The following is a 17,955-nucleotide window of genomic DNA, read 5'->3' as shown; positions in this document are numbered from 1 at the left end:
TGTCTCCTTGTCTCACCTCTCTGCTGTCTCCTTGTCTTACCTCTCTGCTGTCTCCTTGTCTCACCTCTCTGCTGTCTCCTTGTCTTACCTCTTTGGCTTGTCTTACCTCTTTGCTGTCGGCTTGTCTTACCTCTCTGCCGTCGGCTTGTCTTACCTCTCTGCTGCCTCCTTGTCTTACCTCTCTGCTGTCTCCTTGTCTTACCTCTCTGCTGTCTCCTTGTCTCACCTCTCTGCCGTCGGCTTGTCTTACCTCTCTGCCGTCGGCTTGTCTTACCTCTCTGCTGTCTCCTTGTCTTACCTCTCTGCTGTCTCCTTGTCTTACCTCTCTGCTGTCGGCTTGTCTTACCTCTCTGCCGTCGGCTTGTCTTACCTCTCTGCTGTCTCCTTGTCTTACCTCTCTGCTGTCTCCTTGTCTCACCTCTCTGCTGGCTCCTTGTCTCACCTCTCTGCTGGCTCCTTGTCTTACCTCTCTACTGTCTCCTTGTCTCACCTCTCTGCTGGCTCCTTGTCTCACCTCTCTGCTGTCGGCTTGTCTTACCTCTCTGCTGTCTCCTTGTCTTACCTCTCTGCTGTCTCCTTGTCTTACCTCTCTGCTGTCTCCTTGTCTCACCTCTCTGCTGTCTCCTTGTCTTACCTCTCTGCTGTCTCCTTGTCTCACCTCTCTGCTAAAAGGGGCACGGCAGAGCAGGAGCTTATATCAGAGTGTCAGTTGCGAGCTCAGCCTGTTGCTCATAACCTTCACGGAGAGCATGCAGACAGACAGACGTTACAGTACCACCGCCGTGACAGTGGAGTAGAGAGCAGAACATTTCACAGTCTCTGGTAAGACTGTTTACCTCCGGAGGGGTGAGGAGGATTCGCAGTTTGAGTTCAGGTAGGAGTCTTCACTTTTACTTCCGAACCACCTTTATTCACCCAAGGACACGGACATAGTCAGAATGTGACGTGGTGTGTTGCTGCTAGAGACAGACAGGCATTTAGAGACACACAGGCATTTAGAGACAGACAGGCATTTAGAGACACACATGCATTTAGAGACACACAGTTTACATGAATTGTATACAAAATAGATCAAATGAACATAGAGCTGTAGGAGAACGAACATAGAGCTGTAGGAGAATGAACATAGAGCTGTAGGAGAATGAACATAGAGCTGTAGGAGAATGAACATAGAGCTGTAGGAGAACGAACATAGAGCTGTAGGAGAACGAACATAGAGTTGTAGGAGAACGAACATAGAGTTGTAGGAGAACGAACATAGAGCTGTAGGAGAACGAACATAGAGCTGTAGGAGAATGAACATAGAGCTGTAGGAGAATGAACATAGAGCTGTAGGAGAACGAAGATAGAGTTGTAGGAGAACGAAGATAGAGTTGTAGGACAACGAAGATAGAGTTGTAGGAGAGTGAACATAGAGCTGTAGGAGAATGAACATAGAGCTGTAGGAGAACGAAGATAGAGTTGTAGGAGAACGAAGATAGAGTTGTAGGACAACGAAGATAGAGTTGTAGGAGAACGAAGATAGAGTTGTAGGACAACGAAGATAGAGTTGTAGGAGAACGAACATAGAGCTGTAGGAGAATGAACATAGAGCTGTAGGAGAATGAACATAGAGCTGTAGGAGAATGAACATAGAGCTGTAGGAGAATGAACAGTGGACATAGAAATATACAGAGGATATACACATTTACAGTATCAACGTAAATATCTAACCAAATATCTATATGTACAGTTCAGATACAGTATAGTACAGTATGTACAGTTCAGATACAGTATAGTACAGTTCAGATACATTATAGTACAGTATGTACAGTTCAGATACAGTATAGTACAGTTCAGATACAGTATAGTTCAGATACAGTTCAGATACAGTATGTACAGTTCAGATACAGTATAGTACAGTATGTACAGTACAGATACAGTATAGTACAGTTCAGATACAGTATGTACAGTTCAGATACAGTATGTACAGTTCAGATACAGTATAGTACAGTATGTACAGTTCAGATACAGTATAGTACAGTATGTACAGTTCAGATACAGTATAGTACAGTATGTACAGTTCAGATACAGTATAGTACAGTATGTACAGTTCAGATACAGTATAGTACAGTATGTACAGTACAGATACAGTATAGTACAGTATGTACAGATACAGTATAGTACAGTATATACAGTACAGATACAGTATAGTACAGTATGTACAGATACAGTATAGTACAGTATGTACAGTACAGATACAGTATAGTACAGTTCTGACACAGTACAGTTCAGATACAGTATGTACAGTTCAGATACAGTATAGTACAGTATGTACAGTACAGATATAGTATAGTACAGTTCAGATACAGTATAGTACAGTATGTACAGTTCAGATACAGTATAGTACAGTTCAGATACAGTATTGTACAGTTCAGATACAGTATAGTACAGTTCAGATACAGTATGTACAGTTCAGATACAGTATGTACAGTTCAGATACAGTATGTACAGTTCAGATACAGTATAGTACAGTATGTACAGTACAGATACAGTATAGTACAGTAGATACAGTATAGTACAGTAGGTACAGTACAGATACAGTATAGTACAGTCTGTACAGTACAGATACAGTATAGTACAGTTCTGATACAGTATAGTACAGTTCAGATACAGTACAGTACAGTTCAGATACAGTATGTACAGTTCAGATACATTATAGTACAGTATGTACAGTTCAGATACAGTATAGTACAGTATAGTACAGTTCAGATACAGTTTAGTACAGTATAGTACAGTTCAGATACAGTATAGTACAGCATGTACAGTTCAGATACAGTGTATATACAGTACAGATACAGTATAGTACAGTTCAGATACAGTATAGTACAGTTCAGATACAGTATAGTACAGTTCAGATACAGTATAGTACAGTACAGATACAGTATAGTACAGTATGTACAGTACAGATACAGTATAGTACAGTACAGATACAGTATAGTACAGTATGTACAGTACAGATACAGTATAGTACAGTATGTACAGTACAGATACAGTATAGTACAGTTCAGATACAGTATAGTACAGTTCAGATACAGTATGTACAGTTCAGATACATTATAGTACAGTATGTACAGTTCAGATACAGTATAGTACAGTTCAGATACAGTATAGTACAGTTCAGATACAGTATAGTACAGTTCAGATACAGTATAGTACAGTATGCACAGTTCAGATACAGTACAGTACAGTTCAGATACAGTATGTACAGTTCAGATACAGTATGTACAGTTCATATACAGTATAGTACAGTATGTACAGTACAGATACAGTATAGTACAGTATGTACAGATACAGTATAGTACAGTATGTACAGTACAGATACAGTATAGTACAGTTCAGATACAGTACAGTACAGTTCAGATACATTATAGTACAGTTCAGATACAGTATAGTACAGTACAGTTCAGATACAGTATAGTACAGTATGTACAGTTCAGATACAGTATAGTACAGTTCAGATACAGTATGGTACAGTTCAGATACAGTATGGTACAGTATGTACAGTTCAGATACATTATAGTACAGTATGTACAGTTCAGATACAGTATAGTACAGTTCAGATACAGTATAGTACAGCATGTACAGTTCAGATACAGCATAGTACAGTTCAGATACAGTATAGTACAGTTCAGATACAGTATGGTACAGTTCAGATACAGTATAGTACAGTATGTACAGTTCAGATACAGTATAGTACAGTACAGTTCAGATACAGTATAGTACAGTTCAGATACAGTATAGTACAGTTCAGATACAGTATTGTTCAGATACAGTATGTACAGTTCAGATACATTATAGTACAGTATGTACAGTTCAGATACAGTATAGTACAGTTCAGATACAGTTTAGTACAGTATAGTACAGTTCAGATACAGTATAGTACAGCATGTACAGTTCAGATACAGTATAGTACAGTTCAGATACAGTATAGTACAGTTCAGATACAGTATAGTACAGTATGTACAGTTCAGATACAGTATAGTACAGTATGTACAGTTCAGATACAGTATAGTACAGTATGTACAGTACAGATACAGTATAGTACAGTATGTACAGTACAGATACAGTATAGTACAGTATGTACAGTACAGATACAGTATAGTACAGTACAGATACAGTATAGTACAGTATGTACAGTACAGATACAGTATAGTACAGTATGTACAGTACAGATACAGTATAGTACAGTTCAGATACAGTATAGTACAGTTCAGATACAGTACAGTACAGTTCAGATACATTATAGTACAGTACAGTTCAGATACAGTATGGTACAGTATGGTACAGTTCAGATACAGTATGGTACAGTTCAGATACAGTATGGTACAGTATGTACAGTTCAGATACAGTATAGTACAGTATGTACAGTACAGATACAGTATAGTACAGTATGTACAGTACAGATACAGTATAGTACAGTATGTACAGTACAGATACAGTATAGTACAGTTCAGATACATTATGATACAGTTCAGATACAGTATAGTACAGTATGTACAGTTCAGATACAGTATAGTACAGTTCAGATACAGTATAGTACAGTTCAGATACAGTATGGTACAGTTCAGATACAGTATAGTACAGTTCAGATACAGTATGGTACAGTACAGTTCAGATACAGTATAGTACAGTATAGTACAGTTCAGATACAGTATTGTACAGATACAGTATAGTACAGTTCAGATACAGTATAGTACAGTTCAGATACAGTATAGTACAGTATGTACAGTTCAGATACAGTATGTACAGTTCAGATACAGCATAGTACAGTTCAGATACAGTATAGTACAGTATGTACAGTATAGTTCAGATACAGTATAGTACAGTTCAGATACAGTATAGTACAGTTCAGATACAGTATAGTACAGTATGTACAGTATAGTACAGTTCAGATACAGTATAGTACAGTATGTACAGTATAGTACAGTTCAGATACAGTATAGTACAGTTCAGATACAGTATAGTACAGTTCAGATACAGTATAGTACAGTATGTACAGTTCAGATACAGTATAGTACAGTATAGTACAGTTCAGATACAGTATAGTACAGTATGTACAGTATAGTACAGTTCAGATACAGTATAGTACAGTTCAGATACAGTATAGTACAGTATGTACAGTTCAGATACAGTATAGTATAGTACAGTACAGTTCAGATACAGTATAGTACAGTATGTACAGTTCAGATACATTATAGTACAGTATAGTATAGTTCAGATACAGTTTAGTACAATGTGCCTGCTTCTACTCATAGGGAGATGACAGAGGCACGGGACATTTTCCCGTGACCGGAGTGTGGTTTACAGTTACATGATATGACTTAGTGAAGTGTGACGGGATATTGTTTAGACTAACGTTTACAGTTTAAGTTAAAGTTAAACTGCAGACCGCGTTCAGAAGATGATACGTCGGTACGTGTCGTGTTGGATTTTTGTTTTTGTGTCCCGTCTCCTCTGACATTAAGACTACGTTATTTTGATCATTTGAACAGACGTAAACACATCGACTGACGACTCGTTGATGCTACGTGATGTCTCAATGCCCCGGTAGTGCTACATCTAAGCTGACACAACCTATCTGACATAGTGAACCATTGGAAGGATCAAGAGCCGTAATAAGAAACAAGCGTACAAAACCTCACAACTAGTTCAAGACAGATCAGTCGGCTGTATTTTCTTGTGTGCAGTTTGTAAGCTTGTTTTTTGGATACTAGTTGTTCCTGTCTGCATCAGTACCTGGATCTAGTTGTTCCTGTCTGCATCAGTACCTGGATCTAGTTGTTCCTGTCTGCATCAGTACCTGGATCTAGTTGTTCCTGTCTGCATCAGTACCTGGATCTAGTTGTTCCTGTCTGCATCAGTACCTGGATCTAGTTGTTCCTGTCTGCATCAGTACCTGGATCTAGTTGTTCCTGTCTGCATCAGTACCTGGATCTAGTTGTTCCTGTCTGCATCAGTACCTGGATCTAGTTGTTCCTGTCTGCATCAGTACCTGGATCTAGTTGTTCCTGTCTGCATCAGTACCTGGATCTAGTTGTTCCTGTCTGCATCAGTACCTGGATCTAGTTGTTCCTGTCTGCATCAGTACCTGGATCTAGTTGTTCCTGTCTGCATCAGTACCTGGATCTAGTTGTTCCTGTCTGCATCAGTACCTGGATCTAGTTGTTCCTGTCTGCATCAGTACCTGGATCTAGTTGTTCCTGTCAGTACCTGGATCTAGTTGTTCCTGTCAGTACCTGGATCTAGTTGTTCCTGTCAGTACCTGGATCTAGTTGTTCCTGTCTGCATCAGTACCTGGATCTAGTTGTTCCTGTCAGTACCTGGATCTAGTTGTTCCTGTCTGCATCCGTACCTGGATCTAGTTGTTCCTGTCTGCAGCAGTACCTGGATCTAGTTGTTCCTGTCTACATCAGTACCTGGATCTAGTTGTTCCTATCAGCATCAGTACCTGGATCTAGTTGTCCTGTCAAGAGCAGTACCTGGATCTAGTTGTTCCTGACGTTTCTCTAAACCAGGCTATAGGCTACATGTGCACCACCAAGTCAGAACAGTAGAGTAAGTTATGAGGGGGGAAAGGACCAAATTGTTAGGTTGAGGAACATGGGCTACTAACAGCTTACTACACAACATACACTTAGTATTACTTTCTTATCTACAGTATACATATCTCCCTGGCATATTACATCATTTATAGAGCAGCATACAATACATGTTTGGACTCACCTTCTTGTGCTGTGCTCACTTGAACAGGAAGGTGGCATGGCGGTCCTTTCCTGTGGGCAAATTTCATCATCAAAGTCTTTCATTCTCTGGATTAATGAGTAATGTTTATGTCCAATGGCCGATGAGCACCGATACGTTTTATCTATAATCTCTCTTCATATGACAAGGATTGAAAAGGATTTGCCAGTAGATTGACGATGTGATTCATGGTGACTAGTAGCTAAGATTATGAAAGTATGATGTTGACATGATCAGTCCAATCAAAGCTACAGTAGATATAACATGATGTGACATCATTTTATCTGTGGCCAATGACCTTGAGCCTTCTTGGATGGGCACTTCTAATGTAACTCTAAATCAAATCAAATCGAATCAAATTTTATTTGTCACATACACATGGTTAGCAGATGTTAATGCGAGTGTAGCGAAATGCTTGTGCTTCTAGTTCCGACAATGCAGTAATAACGAGCAAGTAATCTAACTAACAATTCCAAAAAAAACTACTGTCATACACAGTGTAAGGGGATAAAGAATATGTACATAAGGATATATGAATGAATGATGGTACAGAGCAGCATAGGCAAGATACAGTAGATAATATCGAGTACAGTATATACATATGAGATAAGTATGTAAACCAAGTGGCATAGTTAAAGTGGCTAGTGATACATGTATTACATAAGGATGCAGTAGATGATATGGAGTACAGTATCAACGTATGCATATGAGATGAACAATGTAGGGTAAGTAACATTATATAAGGTAGCATTGTTTAAAGTGGCTAGTGATATATTTACATCATTTCCCATCAATTCCCATGATTAAAGTGGCTGGAGTAGAGTCAGTGTCATTGACAGTGTGTTGGCAGTAGCCACTCAATGTTAGTGGTGGCTGTTTAACAGTCTGATGGCCTTGAGATAGAAGCTGTTTTTCAGTCTCTCGGTCCCAGCTTTGATGCACCTGTACTGACCTCGCCTTCTGGATGGCAGCGGGGTGAACAGGCAGTGGCTCGGGTGGTTGATGTCCTTGATGGTCTTTATGGCCTTCCTGTAGCATCGGGTGGTGTAGGTGTCCTGGAGGGCAGGTAGTTTGCCCCCGGTGATGCGTTGTGCAGACCTCACTACCCTCTGGAGAGCCTTACGGTTCTGCCTTACAACTCTATGGCAGCACCCAAGCGGGCTTGAACTGCCTAGCTCTCCCTGTAGATTTTGCAGTGACGCGGTGTCCCCCATGAGTGATGGCAATAAAAGTGAGCATTTTTGTCACACGACACAATGCCAAAGATATCTCAAGTTGAGGGAGAGTGCAATTGGCATGCTGACTGCAGGAATGTCCATCAGAGCTGTTGTCAGAGAATTTAATGTTAATTTCTCTACCATAAGCCGCCTCCAACATTGTTTTTGAGAATTTGTCCAACTGGCGTCACAACCGCAGACCACGTACGTGTATGGCGTCGGGTGGGCAATGTCAACGTTGTGAACGGAGTGCCCCATGGTGGCAGTTGGGTAATGGTATGGGCAGGCATAAGCTACGGACAACGAACACAATTGCATTTTATTGATGGCAATTTGAATGCACAGAGATGCCGTGACAAGATCCTCAGGCGCCATTGTCGTGTCATTCATCCGCTACCATCACCTCATGTTTCAGCATGATAATGCACAGCCCCATGTCACAAGGATCTGGACACAATTCCTGGAAGCTGAAAATGTCCCAGTTCTTCCATGGCCTGCATACTCACCAGACATGTCACCCATTGAGCATGTTTGGGATGCTCTGGATCGACTCGTACGACAGCGTGTTTCAGTTCCCACTAATATCCAGTAACTTCTCACAGCCATTGAAGAGGAGTGGAACAACATTCCACAGACCACAATCAACAGCCTGATTAACTCTGTGCCAAGCTGCATGAGGCAAATGGTCACATAGATACTCACTGGTTCAACGACCCATTAAAAAAAATGTATCTGTGACCAACAGATGCATATCTGCATTCCCAGTCAGTTAAAATCCATCGATTAGGGCCTAAAGAATGTATTTCAATTGACTGATTTCATTATATGAACTGAACTGAAACTACGGAATAATCTTTGAAATTGTTGCATGTCGCGTTTAATACTTTTGTAAATTCTATTTACTAAAAAGACCAAACTTACCAAAGAAATATATTAAATAGACCAACAATCTTAATCTCTTGTTTTCTCTTGTTTTCAGGATGGAGACATATGATGAGAAAAACACATGTGGGATGATTTGTCTGAAATATCTGCTATTGACCTTTAACCTACTCTTCTGGGTGAGTCTGCCTGTCTGTCTGTCTACTATTGACCTTTAACCTTCTCTTCTGGGTGAGTCTGCCTGTCTGTCTGTCTACTATTGACCTTTAACCTTCTCTTCTGGGTGAGTCTGCCTGTCTGTCTGTCTACTATTGACCTCTAACCTTCTCTTCTGGGTGAGTCTGTCTGTCTACTATTGACCTTTAACCTTTGCTTCTGGGTGAGTCTGCCTGTCTGTCTACTATTGACCTTTGCTTCTGGGTGAGTCTGCCTGTCTGTCTATCTAATATTGACCTTTAACCTTTGCTTCTGGGTGATCTTTAACCTTCTCTTCTGGGTGAGTCTGTCTGTCTACTATTGACTATTGAGAAAAACACATGTGGGATGATTTGTCTGAAATATCTGCTATTGACCTTTAACCTTCTCTTCTGGGTGAGTCTGCCTGTCTGTCTACTATTGACCTTTAACCTTTGCTTCTGGGTGAGTCTGCCTGTCTGTCTGTCTACTATTGACCTTTAACCTTTGCTTCTGGGTGACCTTTAACCTTCTCTTCTGGGTGAGTCTGTCTGTCTGTCTACTATTGACTATTGAGAAAAACACATGTGGGATGATTTGTCTGAAATATCTGCTATTGACCTTTAACCTACTCTTCTGGGTGAGTCTGCCTGTCTGTTTACTATTGACCTTTAACCTTTGCTTCTGGGTGAGTCTGCCTGTCTGTCTGTCTACTATTGACCTTTAACCTTTGCTTCTGGGTGAGTCTGCCTGTCTGTCTATCTGCTATGTCTGTTTGTCTGTCTGCCTGCCTGTCTGTCTGTGTCTGCATGTCTGTCTGTCTGTCTGTCTGTGTCTGTCTGTCTGTCTGTCTGTCTGTCTGGCAGAACAACATCTTTTTTGGGGCAGAAATGTTGCTTAACTTGTCCTATATGTTATAACAAAGCAGTAGATTCTATAGATAGGTTTAACCCTTTGCATGTCTGTACACTAAATGAACCTGAAACAATATCAACCGTTAAGTTCTCTCTAACATGTCAGCGACTGATAGTCTCCTACTGCAGGCCTGTATTTGATTGGTGCTAGGAATCTACTAGTTATCTGCTATTGAACATTGTCTGTGTTCTGAATTGAAATAATTGAATTTAATGGAATTGATTTGAAAGGGAATTGAATTGAGTGGTTTTGAATTCCACTGCTGTGTGTGCGTGTGCGCGTGTGTGTGTGTGTGTGTGTGTGTGTCCTCTTTCAGCTGGCAGGTGGAGTGGTGATGGCGGTGGGGGTGTGGACCCTCGTAGAGAAGAGTGACTACATCAGCCTCCTCAACTCCACCTTCTACTCTGCCTCTGCCTACATCCTCATAGCTGCCGGGGCTATTGTTGTCTTCACTGGGATCGTAGGCTGCTGTGCCACCCTCAAGGAGATGAGGAGTCTGCTAATAGTGGTGATCAATCAACCAATCAATCAACCAACCAATCAATCAATCAACCAATCAACCAACCAACCAACCAATCAATCAACCAATCAACCAACTAATCAACCAATCAATCAACCAATCCTCCAATCAACCAATCCTCCGATCAATCAATCAACCAATCAATCCATTTACAAAGCCCTATATCAAATCAGCAGTTGTGACACAGTGTCTCGAAAGCAGAAACACTCTAACTAACACACGATATCAATCAAACCTAATGGTCAACATCCACACTGGTTTTACCTTATAAACCTGAAACCGGAAACACACAGCTTCTTCTACACCCTCGAAAACACCCTTTACTTTCAGATCAAAATTAATATAAATATATATAAATATATAATATAATATAAATTAAATAAATATATATAAATATATATAATATAATATAAATTAAATAAATATATATATATATAATATAATATAAATTAAATAAATATATATATATATATATATATAATATAATATAAATTAAATAAATATATATATAATATAATATAAATTAAATATATATATATATATAATATAAATTAAATAAATATATATATATATAATATAATATAATATAAATTAAATAAATATATATATATATAATATAATATAAATTAAATAAATATATATATATATATATATATATATATATATAATATAATATAAATTAATATAAACATTCATATCTGTTCGCATATAAACTCCTGTCAATTAAACACACAAAAGAAATGCATTTTTCAGAGGCAGAAGAAAAGGGTAATAGATGTACACCACAGTTCAAAAGTTTGGGGTCACTTGGAAAATATCCTTTATTTTGAAAGAAAAGCACTTGTTTTTTTGTCCATTTAAAATAACATGAAATTGATCAGAAATACAATGTAGGCATTGTTAATGTTGTAAATTACTATGGTAACGGCTGATTTTTTTTATGGTATATCTACGTAAAGAGGCCCATTATCAGAAACCATCACTCCTGTGTTCCAATGGCACGTTAGCTAATCCAAGTAATGACATTTTGTGGCCACTAGCTGGCGATGATATAGCTTAAAGCCATTTACTAACCATAGGGAACCCAATTTAAAGAAGACAATGCTCAGATAAGTGGCTGATTTCTCCGAAAAACATAGTAATCCCCAACCAGTTGACTACTTTAAAATGGTGGAATCTCTCAATGGCAATGTGCTTGCCGAAACAGGTTTATATGCATCTAGACTCCTCTATCTACCTCTATGATATAAACAGAACCAGACGAAAATACACTGTCTGAAATGCACGTGTCATAAATATCACGCAGAATAATGCCGTGTGTGTATCTTTAAGAGTTTAGATACGGAGCATGAGTCACGAGAGAGGAATGAGGGGCATCACCGGTATGGTGGTTGGAGAGACAGAGCGGGGAGAAGAGGTGGAGAGTGGGGCGAGGAGGGGCTACAGAGGAGAGAGGGCTTTGCTTTGCAATGTAAACATATCTTTCCCATGTCAGTAAAGTCCCTTAAATGTAATTGAATTGAAATTGAGAGGGGAGAGGAGAGGAGGGGCAAAAGGGAGAGAGATAGAGAGACAGCAGCACAATTAGACCCAACCAAATCATGAGAAAACAAAAATATAATTACTTGACACATTGGAAAGAATTAACAAAAAAACAGAGCAAACTAGAATGCTATTTGGCCATAAACAGAGAGTACACAGCGGCAGAATACCTGACCACTGTGACTGACCCAAACTTAAGGAAGGCTTTGATTATGTACAGACTCAGTGAGCATAGCCTTGCTATTGAGAAAGGCCGCTGTAGGCAGACATGGCTCTCAAGAGAAGACAGGCTATGTGCACACTGCCCACAAAATGAGGTGGAAACTGAGCTGCACTTCCTAACCTCCTGCCCAATGTATGACCATATTAGAGAGACATATTTCCCTCAGATTACACAGATCCACAAAGATTTCGAAAACAAATCCAATTTTGATAAACTCCCATTTCTACTGGGTGAAATTCCACAGTGTGCCATCACAGCAGCAAGATTTGTGACCTGTTGCCACGAGAAAAGGGCAACCAGTGAAGAACAAACACCATTGTAAATACAACCCATATTTATGTTTATTTATTTTTCATTTTGTACGTGAACTATTTGCACATCGTTACAACACTGTATATATATAATATGATATAATAATATATATATAATATGACATTTGAAATCTCTTCACTGTTTTAGAACTTGTGTGAGTGTAATATTTACTGTTCACTTCATATTGTTTGTTTTTTAAAATTGTTTTTTTTATTGTTTAATTCACTTTAGTTTTTTATCCTTTTAACTTGCTTTGGCAATGTTAACATATGTTTCCCCAAGCCAATAAAGCCCCTTGAACTGAATTGATTGACAGAGAGTGGTGGGGAGAGGGGGAGAGGAGAGGAGAGGGAGAGGAGAGGAGAGGGAGAGAGAGGGGTGAGAGAGAGGGGGGAGAGGTTAGAGGAGAGGGAGAGAGAGGTGGAGAGAGGGAGAGAGAGGTGGAGAGAGGTGGAGAGAGAGGTGGAGAGAGAGGTGGAGAGAGGTGGAGAGAGAGGTGGAGAGAGGGAGAGAGAGGTGGAGAGAGGGTTAGAGGAGAGGAGAGGCGAGAGAGGGCGGGAGAGGGTTAGAGGAGAGAGAGAGAGAGAGGGGGAGAGGGTTAGAGGAGAGGGGAGAGAGAGGTGGAGAGAGGGAGAGAGAGGTGGAGAGAGGGTTAGAGGAGAGGAGAGGAGAGGAGAGGAGAGGAGAGGAGAGGAGAGGAGAGGAGAGGAGAGGAGAGGAGAGGAGAGGAGAGGAGAGGAGAGGAGAGGAGAGGAGAGGAGAGGAGAGGGGGGAGAGGGTTAGAGGAGAGAGAGAGAGAGAGGGGGGAGGGTTAGAGGAGAGGGAGAGAGAGGTGGAGAGAGGGAGAGAGAGGTGGAGAGAGGGAGAGAGAGGTGGAGAGAGGGTTAGAGGAGAGGAGGAGAGAGAGAGGGGGAAAGGGTTAGAGGAGAGGGAGAGAGAGGTGGAGAGGGGGAGAGAGAGGGGGATAGGGGGATAGGGTTAGAGGAGAGAGCGAGACGGGGGAAAGGGTTAGGGGAGAGGGGGAGAGAGAGAGAGAGGGGGGAGAGAGAGAGAGAGAGGGGGAGAGGGTTAGAGGAGAGAGAGAGAGAGGGGGAGAGAGGGATGGGGAGAGAGAGGGAGAGAGAGAGGGGGAAAGGGTTAGAGGAGAGGGGGAGAGAGAGAGGTGGGGAGAGAGTTAGAGGAGAGAGGGGGAGAGGGTTAGAGGAGAGAGAGCGAGGGGTGGGAAAAGGGGAGAGAGAGAGAGAGAGAGAGAGAGAGAGGGGTGGGGAGAGGGGGAGAGTGAGAGGGGGAGAGGGTTAGAGGAGAGAGAGGGGGTGGGGAGAGGAGAGGAGAGGGAGAGAGAGAGGTGGAGAGAGGGTTAGAGGAGGGGAGAGGAGAGAGAGAGAGAGAGAGGTGTGGAGAGGGTTAGATGAGAGGGGGGGAGAGATAGAGAGATTTACAATCTTGAAACTTTATGGAAAGAAACACTGATTAGGAGGAACTGTAATCGCAATAAAAAGGCACACGCTCACTTACTTACTTACTCAGATATTGGCACATGAAGTTGTTTTCAACCTCAGCTCACTACAGTCTGTTTTATATTAGGAGGGAATGTCTTTTTGTCCTCCCCATTCTTCACAGTATTTCTTCCTGCCACTCTCTCTCTCTGTTCTCTCTCTCTGTCTCTCTCTCTCTCTCTCTCTCTCTGTTCTCTCTCTCTCTCTGTTCTCTCTCTCTGTTCTCTCTCTCTGTTCTCTCTCTCTGTTCTCTCTCTCTGTTCTCTCTCTCTGTTCTCTCTCTCTCTCTCTCTCTCTCTCTGTGTCTCTCTCTCTCTCTGTCTCTCCCTGTCTCTCTCTCTGTGTCTCTCTGTCTCTCTCTCTGTCTCTCTCTGTCTCTCTGTCTCTCTCTGTCTCTCTCTCTGTCTCTCTCTCTCTCTCTCTCTCTCTCTGTCTCTCTCTCTGTCTCTCTCTCTGTCTCTCTCTCTGTCTCTCTCTCTCTCTCTCTCTCTCTCTCTCTCTCTGTTCTCTCTCTCTGTTCTCTCTCTCTCTGTTCTCTCTCTCTGTTCTCTCTCTCTCTGTTCACTCTCTCTGTTCTCTCTCTCTCTGTTCTCTCTCTCTGTTCTCTCTCTCTGTTCTATCTCTCTCTGTTCACTCTCTCTGTTCTCTCTCTCTCTGTTCTCTCTCTCTCTGTTCACTCTCTCTGTTCTCTCTCTCTCTGTTCTCTCTCTCTCTGTTTTTCTCTCTCTCTGTTCTCTCTGTCTGTTCTCTCTGTCTGTTCTCTCTCTCTGTTCTCTCTCTCTGTTCTCTCTCTCTGTTCACTCTCTCTGTTCACACTCTCTGTTCTCTCTCTGTTCACTCTCTCTGTCTGTTCTCTCTGTCTGTTCTCTCTCTCTGTTCTCTCTCTCTCTGCTCTCTCTCTGTTCTCTCTCTCTGTTCTCTCTCTCTCTGTTCTCTCTCTCTCTGTTCTCTATCTGTTCTCTCTCTCTGTTCTCTCTCTCTGTTCTCTCTCTCTCTGTTCTCTCTCTCTCTGTTCTCTCTCTCTCTGTTCTCTCTCTCTGTTCTCTCTCTCTCTGTTCACTCTCTCTCTCTGTTCTCTCTCTCTCTGTTCACTCTCTCTGTTCTCTCTCTCTCTGTTCTCTCTCTCTCTGTTCTCTCTCTCTCTGTTCTCTCTCTCTGTTCTCTCTCTCTGTTCTCTCTCTCTGTTCTCTCTCTCTCTGTTCTCTCTCTCTCTGTTCTCTCTCTCTGTTCTCTCTCTCTCTGTTCTCTCTCTCTCTGTTCTCTCTCTCGCTGTTCTCTCTCTCGCTGTTCTCTCTCTCGCTGTTCTCTCTCTCTGTTCTCTCTCTCTGTTCTCTCTCTCTCTGTTCACTCTCTCTGTTCTCTCTCTCTCTCTGTTCTCTCTCTCGCTGTTCTCTCTCTCGCTGTTCTCTCTCTCTGTTCTCTCTCTGTTCTCTCTCTCTCTGTTCTCTCTCTCTCTGTTCTCTCTCTCTGTTCTCTCTCGCTGTTCTCTCTCTCTGTTCTCTCTCGCTGTTCTCTCTCTCGCTGTTCTCTCTCTCTCTCTTCTCTCTCTCTCTGTTCTCTCTCTGTTCTCTCTCTCTGTTCTCTCTCACTCTGTTCTCTCTATCGCTCTTCTCTCTCTCTCTTCTCTCTCGCTCTGTTCTCTCTCTCTCTCTCTTCTCTCTCTCTCTGTTCTCTCTCTCTGTTCTCTCTCTCTGTTCTCTCTCTCTCTGTTCTCTCTCTCTCTGTTCTCTCTCTCTCTGTTCTCTCTCTCTCTGTTCTCTCTCTCTGTTCTCTCTCTCTCTCTCGTTTCTCTCTCTCTGTTCACTCTCTCTCTGTTCACTCTCTCTGTTCTCTCTCTCTCTCTGTTCTCTCTCTCGTTTCTCTCTCTCTGTTCTCTCTCTCTCTGTTCTCTCTCTCTTTTCTCTCTCTCGTTTCTCTCTCTCTGTTCACTCTCTCTGTTCTCTCTCTCTCTCTGTTCACTCTCTCTCTCTGTTCGCTCTCTCTCTCTGTTCGCTCTCTCTGTTCGCTCTCTCTCTGTTCGCTCTCTCTCTCTGTTCTCTCTCTCTGTTCTCTCTCTCTGTTCTCTCTCTCTGTTCTCTCTCTCTGTTCTCTCTCTCTGTTCTCTCTCTGTTCTCTCTCTCGTTTCTCTCTCTCTGTTCTCTCTCTCTCTCTCTGTTCTCTCTCTCTCTCTCTGTTCTCTCTCTCTCTCTGTTCTCTCTCTCTCTCTGTTCTCTCTCTCTCTCTGTTCTCTCTCTCTCTCTGTTCTCTCTCTCTCTCTCTGTTCTCTCTCTCTGTTCTCTCTCTCTCTGTTCTCTCTGTTCTCTCTCTCTGTTCTCTCTCTCTCTGTTCTCACCCACCATAGTATTTTATTCTGCTACTCTCTCCCCCCCTCTATCTCTCCCACAGTATTTCTTCCTGCTACTCTGTATCTTCTTGCTGGAGATTGTAGCTGGAGTCCTGGCCTATATCCAGTATCAGGAGGTATGTACATACCAGCGTTTACCAAACTTGGTCCTGGGGACCCAAGGGGTGCACTTTTTTTTTTTTGCACTACCACTAGAAAGTTGATTCAAATGATGAACTCATCATCAAGCTTGATTCTTTGAATCAGCTGTGTAGAGCTAGCCAAAAACAACAATGTCCACCCGTTGGGGTACGCTGGACCCGAGTTTGAGAAACGCTGTCTCATACTATATTACGAGCCCTGGGTTCAAATACTATTTACAATCATTCCAAATACATTATCTGTGCTTGATTTGAACTTGCCTGTCCTAATGGAATCGATAGAAAAGTCCCCCTAGACACCTGGCACTCCGGGCAAGCTAAAGCACACTCTGAAAGTATCCAAAAGATGTCAAATAGTATTTGAACCCAGCTCTAACACATTACAACAACAAAAAAATGTACTAGTTACACATAGCTGCTGCAACCCGGCTGTGTACCAAATGGCACCCTATTCCTTACGTAGTGCACTACTGTGAAACAGAGCCCTATGGGCGTGTAGCCAAAAAGTAGTGCACTATATAGGGGATAGGGTGCTATTTAGGGATGCTGGATGGGCCTATATCCAGTGTTAGGAGGTCCTAGAATACCGTGTTCTCCTCAGACATGCCAGGAATTCTGGTTGGCATCACCTGACCTCCTCTTACCAGACCTGGGTTCAAATGTTATTTCAAATCCTTCATATATTTTTAGCGTTTGCTTTAGCCTGCGTGGAGAGCCAGGTTGCTTTAGCCTGCGTGGAGAGCCAGGTTGCTTTAGCCTGCGTGGAGAGCCAGGTTGCTTTAGCCTGCGTGGAGAGCCAGGTTGCTTTAGCCTGCGTGGAGAGCCAGGTTGCTTTAGCCTGCGTGGAGAGCCAGGTTGCTTTAGCCTGCGTGGAGAGCCAGGTTGCTTTAGCCTGCGTGGAGAGCCAGGTTGCTTTAGCCTGCGTGGAGAGCCAGGTTGCTTTAGCCTGCGTGGAGAGCCAGGTTGCTTTAGCCTGCGTGGAGAGCCAGGTTGCTTTAGCCTGCGTGGAGAGCCAGGTTGCTTTAGCCTGCGTGGAGAGCCAGGTTGCTTTAGCCTGCGTGGAGAGCCAGGTTGCTTTAGCCTGCGTGGAGAGCCAGGTTGCTTTAACCTGCGTGGAGAGCCAGGTTGCTTTAACCTGCGTGGAGAGCCAGGTTGCTTTAGCCTGCGTGGAGAGCCAGGTTGCTTTAGCCTGCGTGGAGAGCCAGGTTGCTTTAGCCTGCGTGGAGAGCCAGGTTGCTTTAGCCTGCGTGGAGAGCCAGGTTGCTTTAGCCTGCGTGGAGAGCCAGGTTGCTTTAGCCTGCGTGGAGAGCCAGGTTGCTTTAGCCTGCGTGGAGAGCCAGGTTGCTTTAGCCTGCGTGGAGAGCCAGGTTGCTTTAGCCTGCGTGGAGAGCCAGGTTGCTTTAGCCT

At 42.4% G+C, this 17,955-nt stretch overlaps 2 protein-coding genes across 5 annotated transcripts in view; one reads left to right on the top strand and one right to left on the bottom strand.

The window, feature by feature from the left end:
• Positions 1-711: 711 nt before the first annotated feature.
• LOC112238842 (CD151 antigen-like) overlaps positions 712-17,955 on the top strand; it is a 32,021-nt gene continuing 14,777 nt past the window's right edge. For 2 of the 4 annotated variants that reach the window (XM_042317274.1, XM_042316124.1), the window contains exons 1-4: positions 712-874; positions 8,980-9,061; positions 10,288-10,479; positions 16,450-16,524. In XM_042317274.1, the coding sequence (XP_042173208.1) occupies positions 8,981-9,061; positions 10,288-10,479; positions 16,450-16,524 (348 nt within the window). In that variant the 5' untranslated portion in view covers positions 712-874; position 8,980. Of the gene's footprint in view, positions 875-5,534; positions 6,598-8,979; positions 9,062-9,610; positions 9,697-10,287; positions 10,480-16,449; positions 16,525-17,955 lie in introns of those variants that run through there. The other 2 variants (XM_042316753.1, XM_042317865.1) reach the window with 2 other exon arrangements.
• The window catches only part of LOC121845967, a 2,190-nt gene continuing 559 nt past the window's right edge, over positions 16,325-17,955 (bottom strand). Inside the window, exon 2 of the mRNA XM_042318807.1 lies at positions 16,325-17,955. This exon is cut by the window's right edge and continues 241 nt beyond it. Within this exon, the coding sequence (XP_042174741.1) occupies positions 17,225-17,955 (731 nt within the window). The 3' untranslated portion in view covers positions 16,325-17,224.

This window comes from Oncorhynchus tshawytscha, linkage group LG01 (genome assembly GCF_018296145.1).
Source record: "Oncorhynchus tshawytscha isolate Ot180627B linkage group LG01, Otsh_v2.0, whole genome shotgun sequence".
Taxonomy (NCBI): Eukaryota; Metazoa; Chordata; class Actinopteri; order Salmoniformes; family Salmonidae; genus Oncorhynchus; species Oncorhynchus tshawytscha.
Note: the sequence above shows the minus strand (reverse complement) of the source record. Positions and strands in the feature narration are given on the sequence as shown.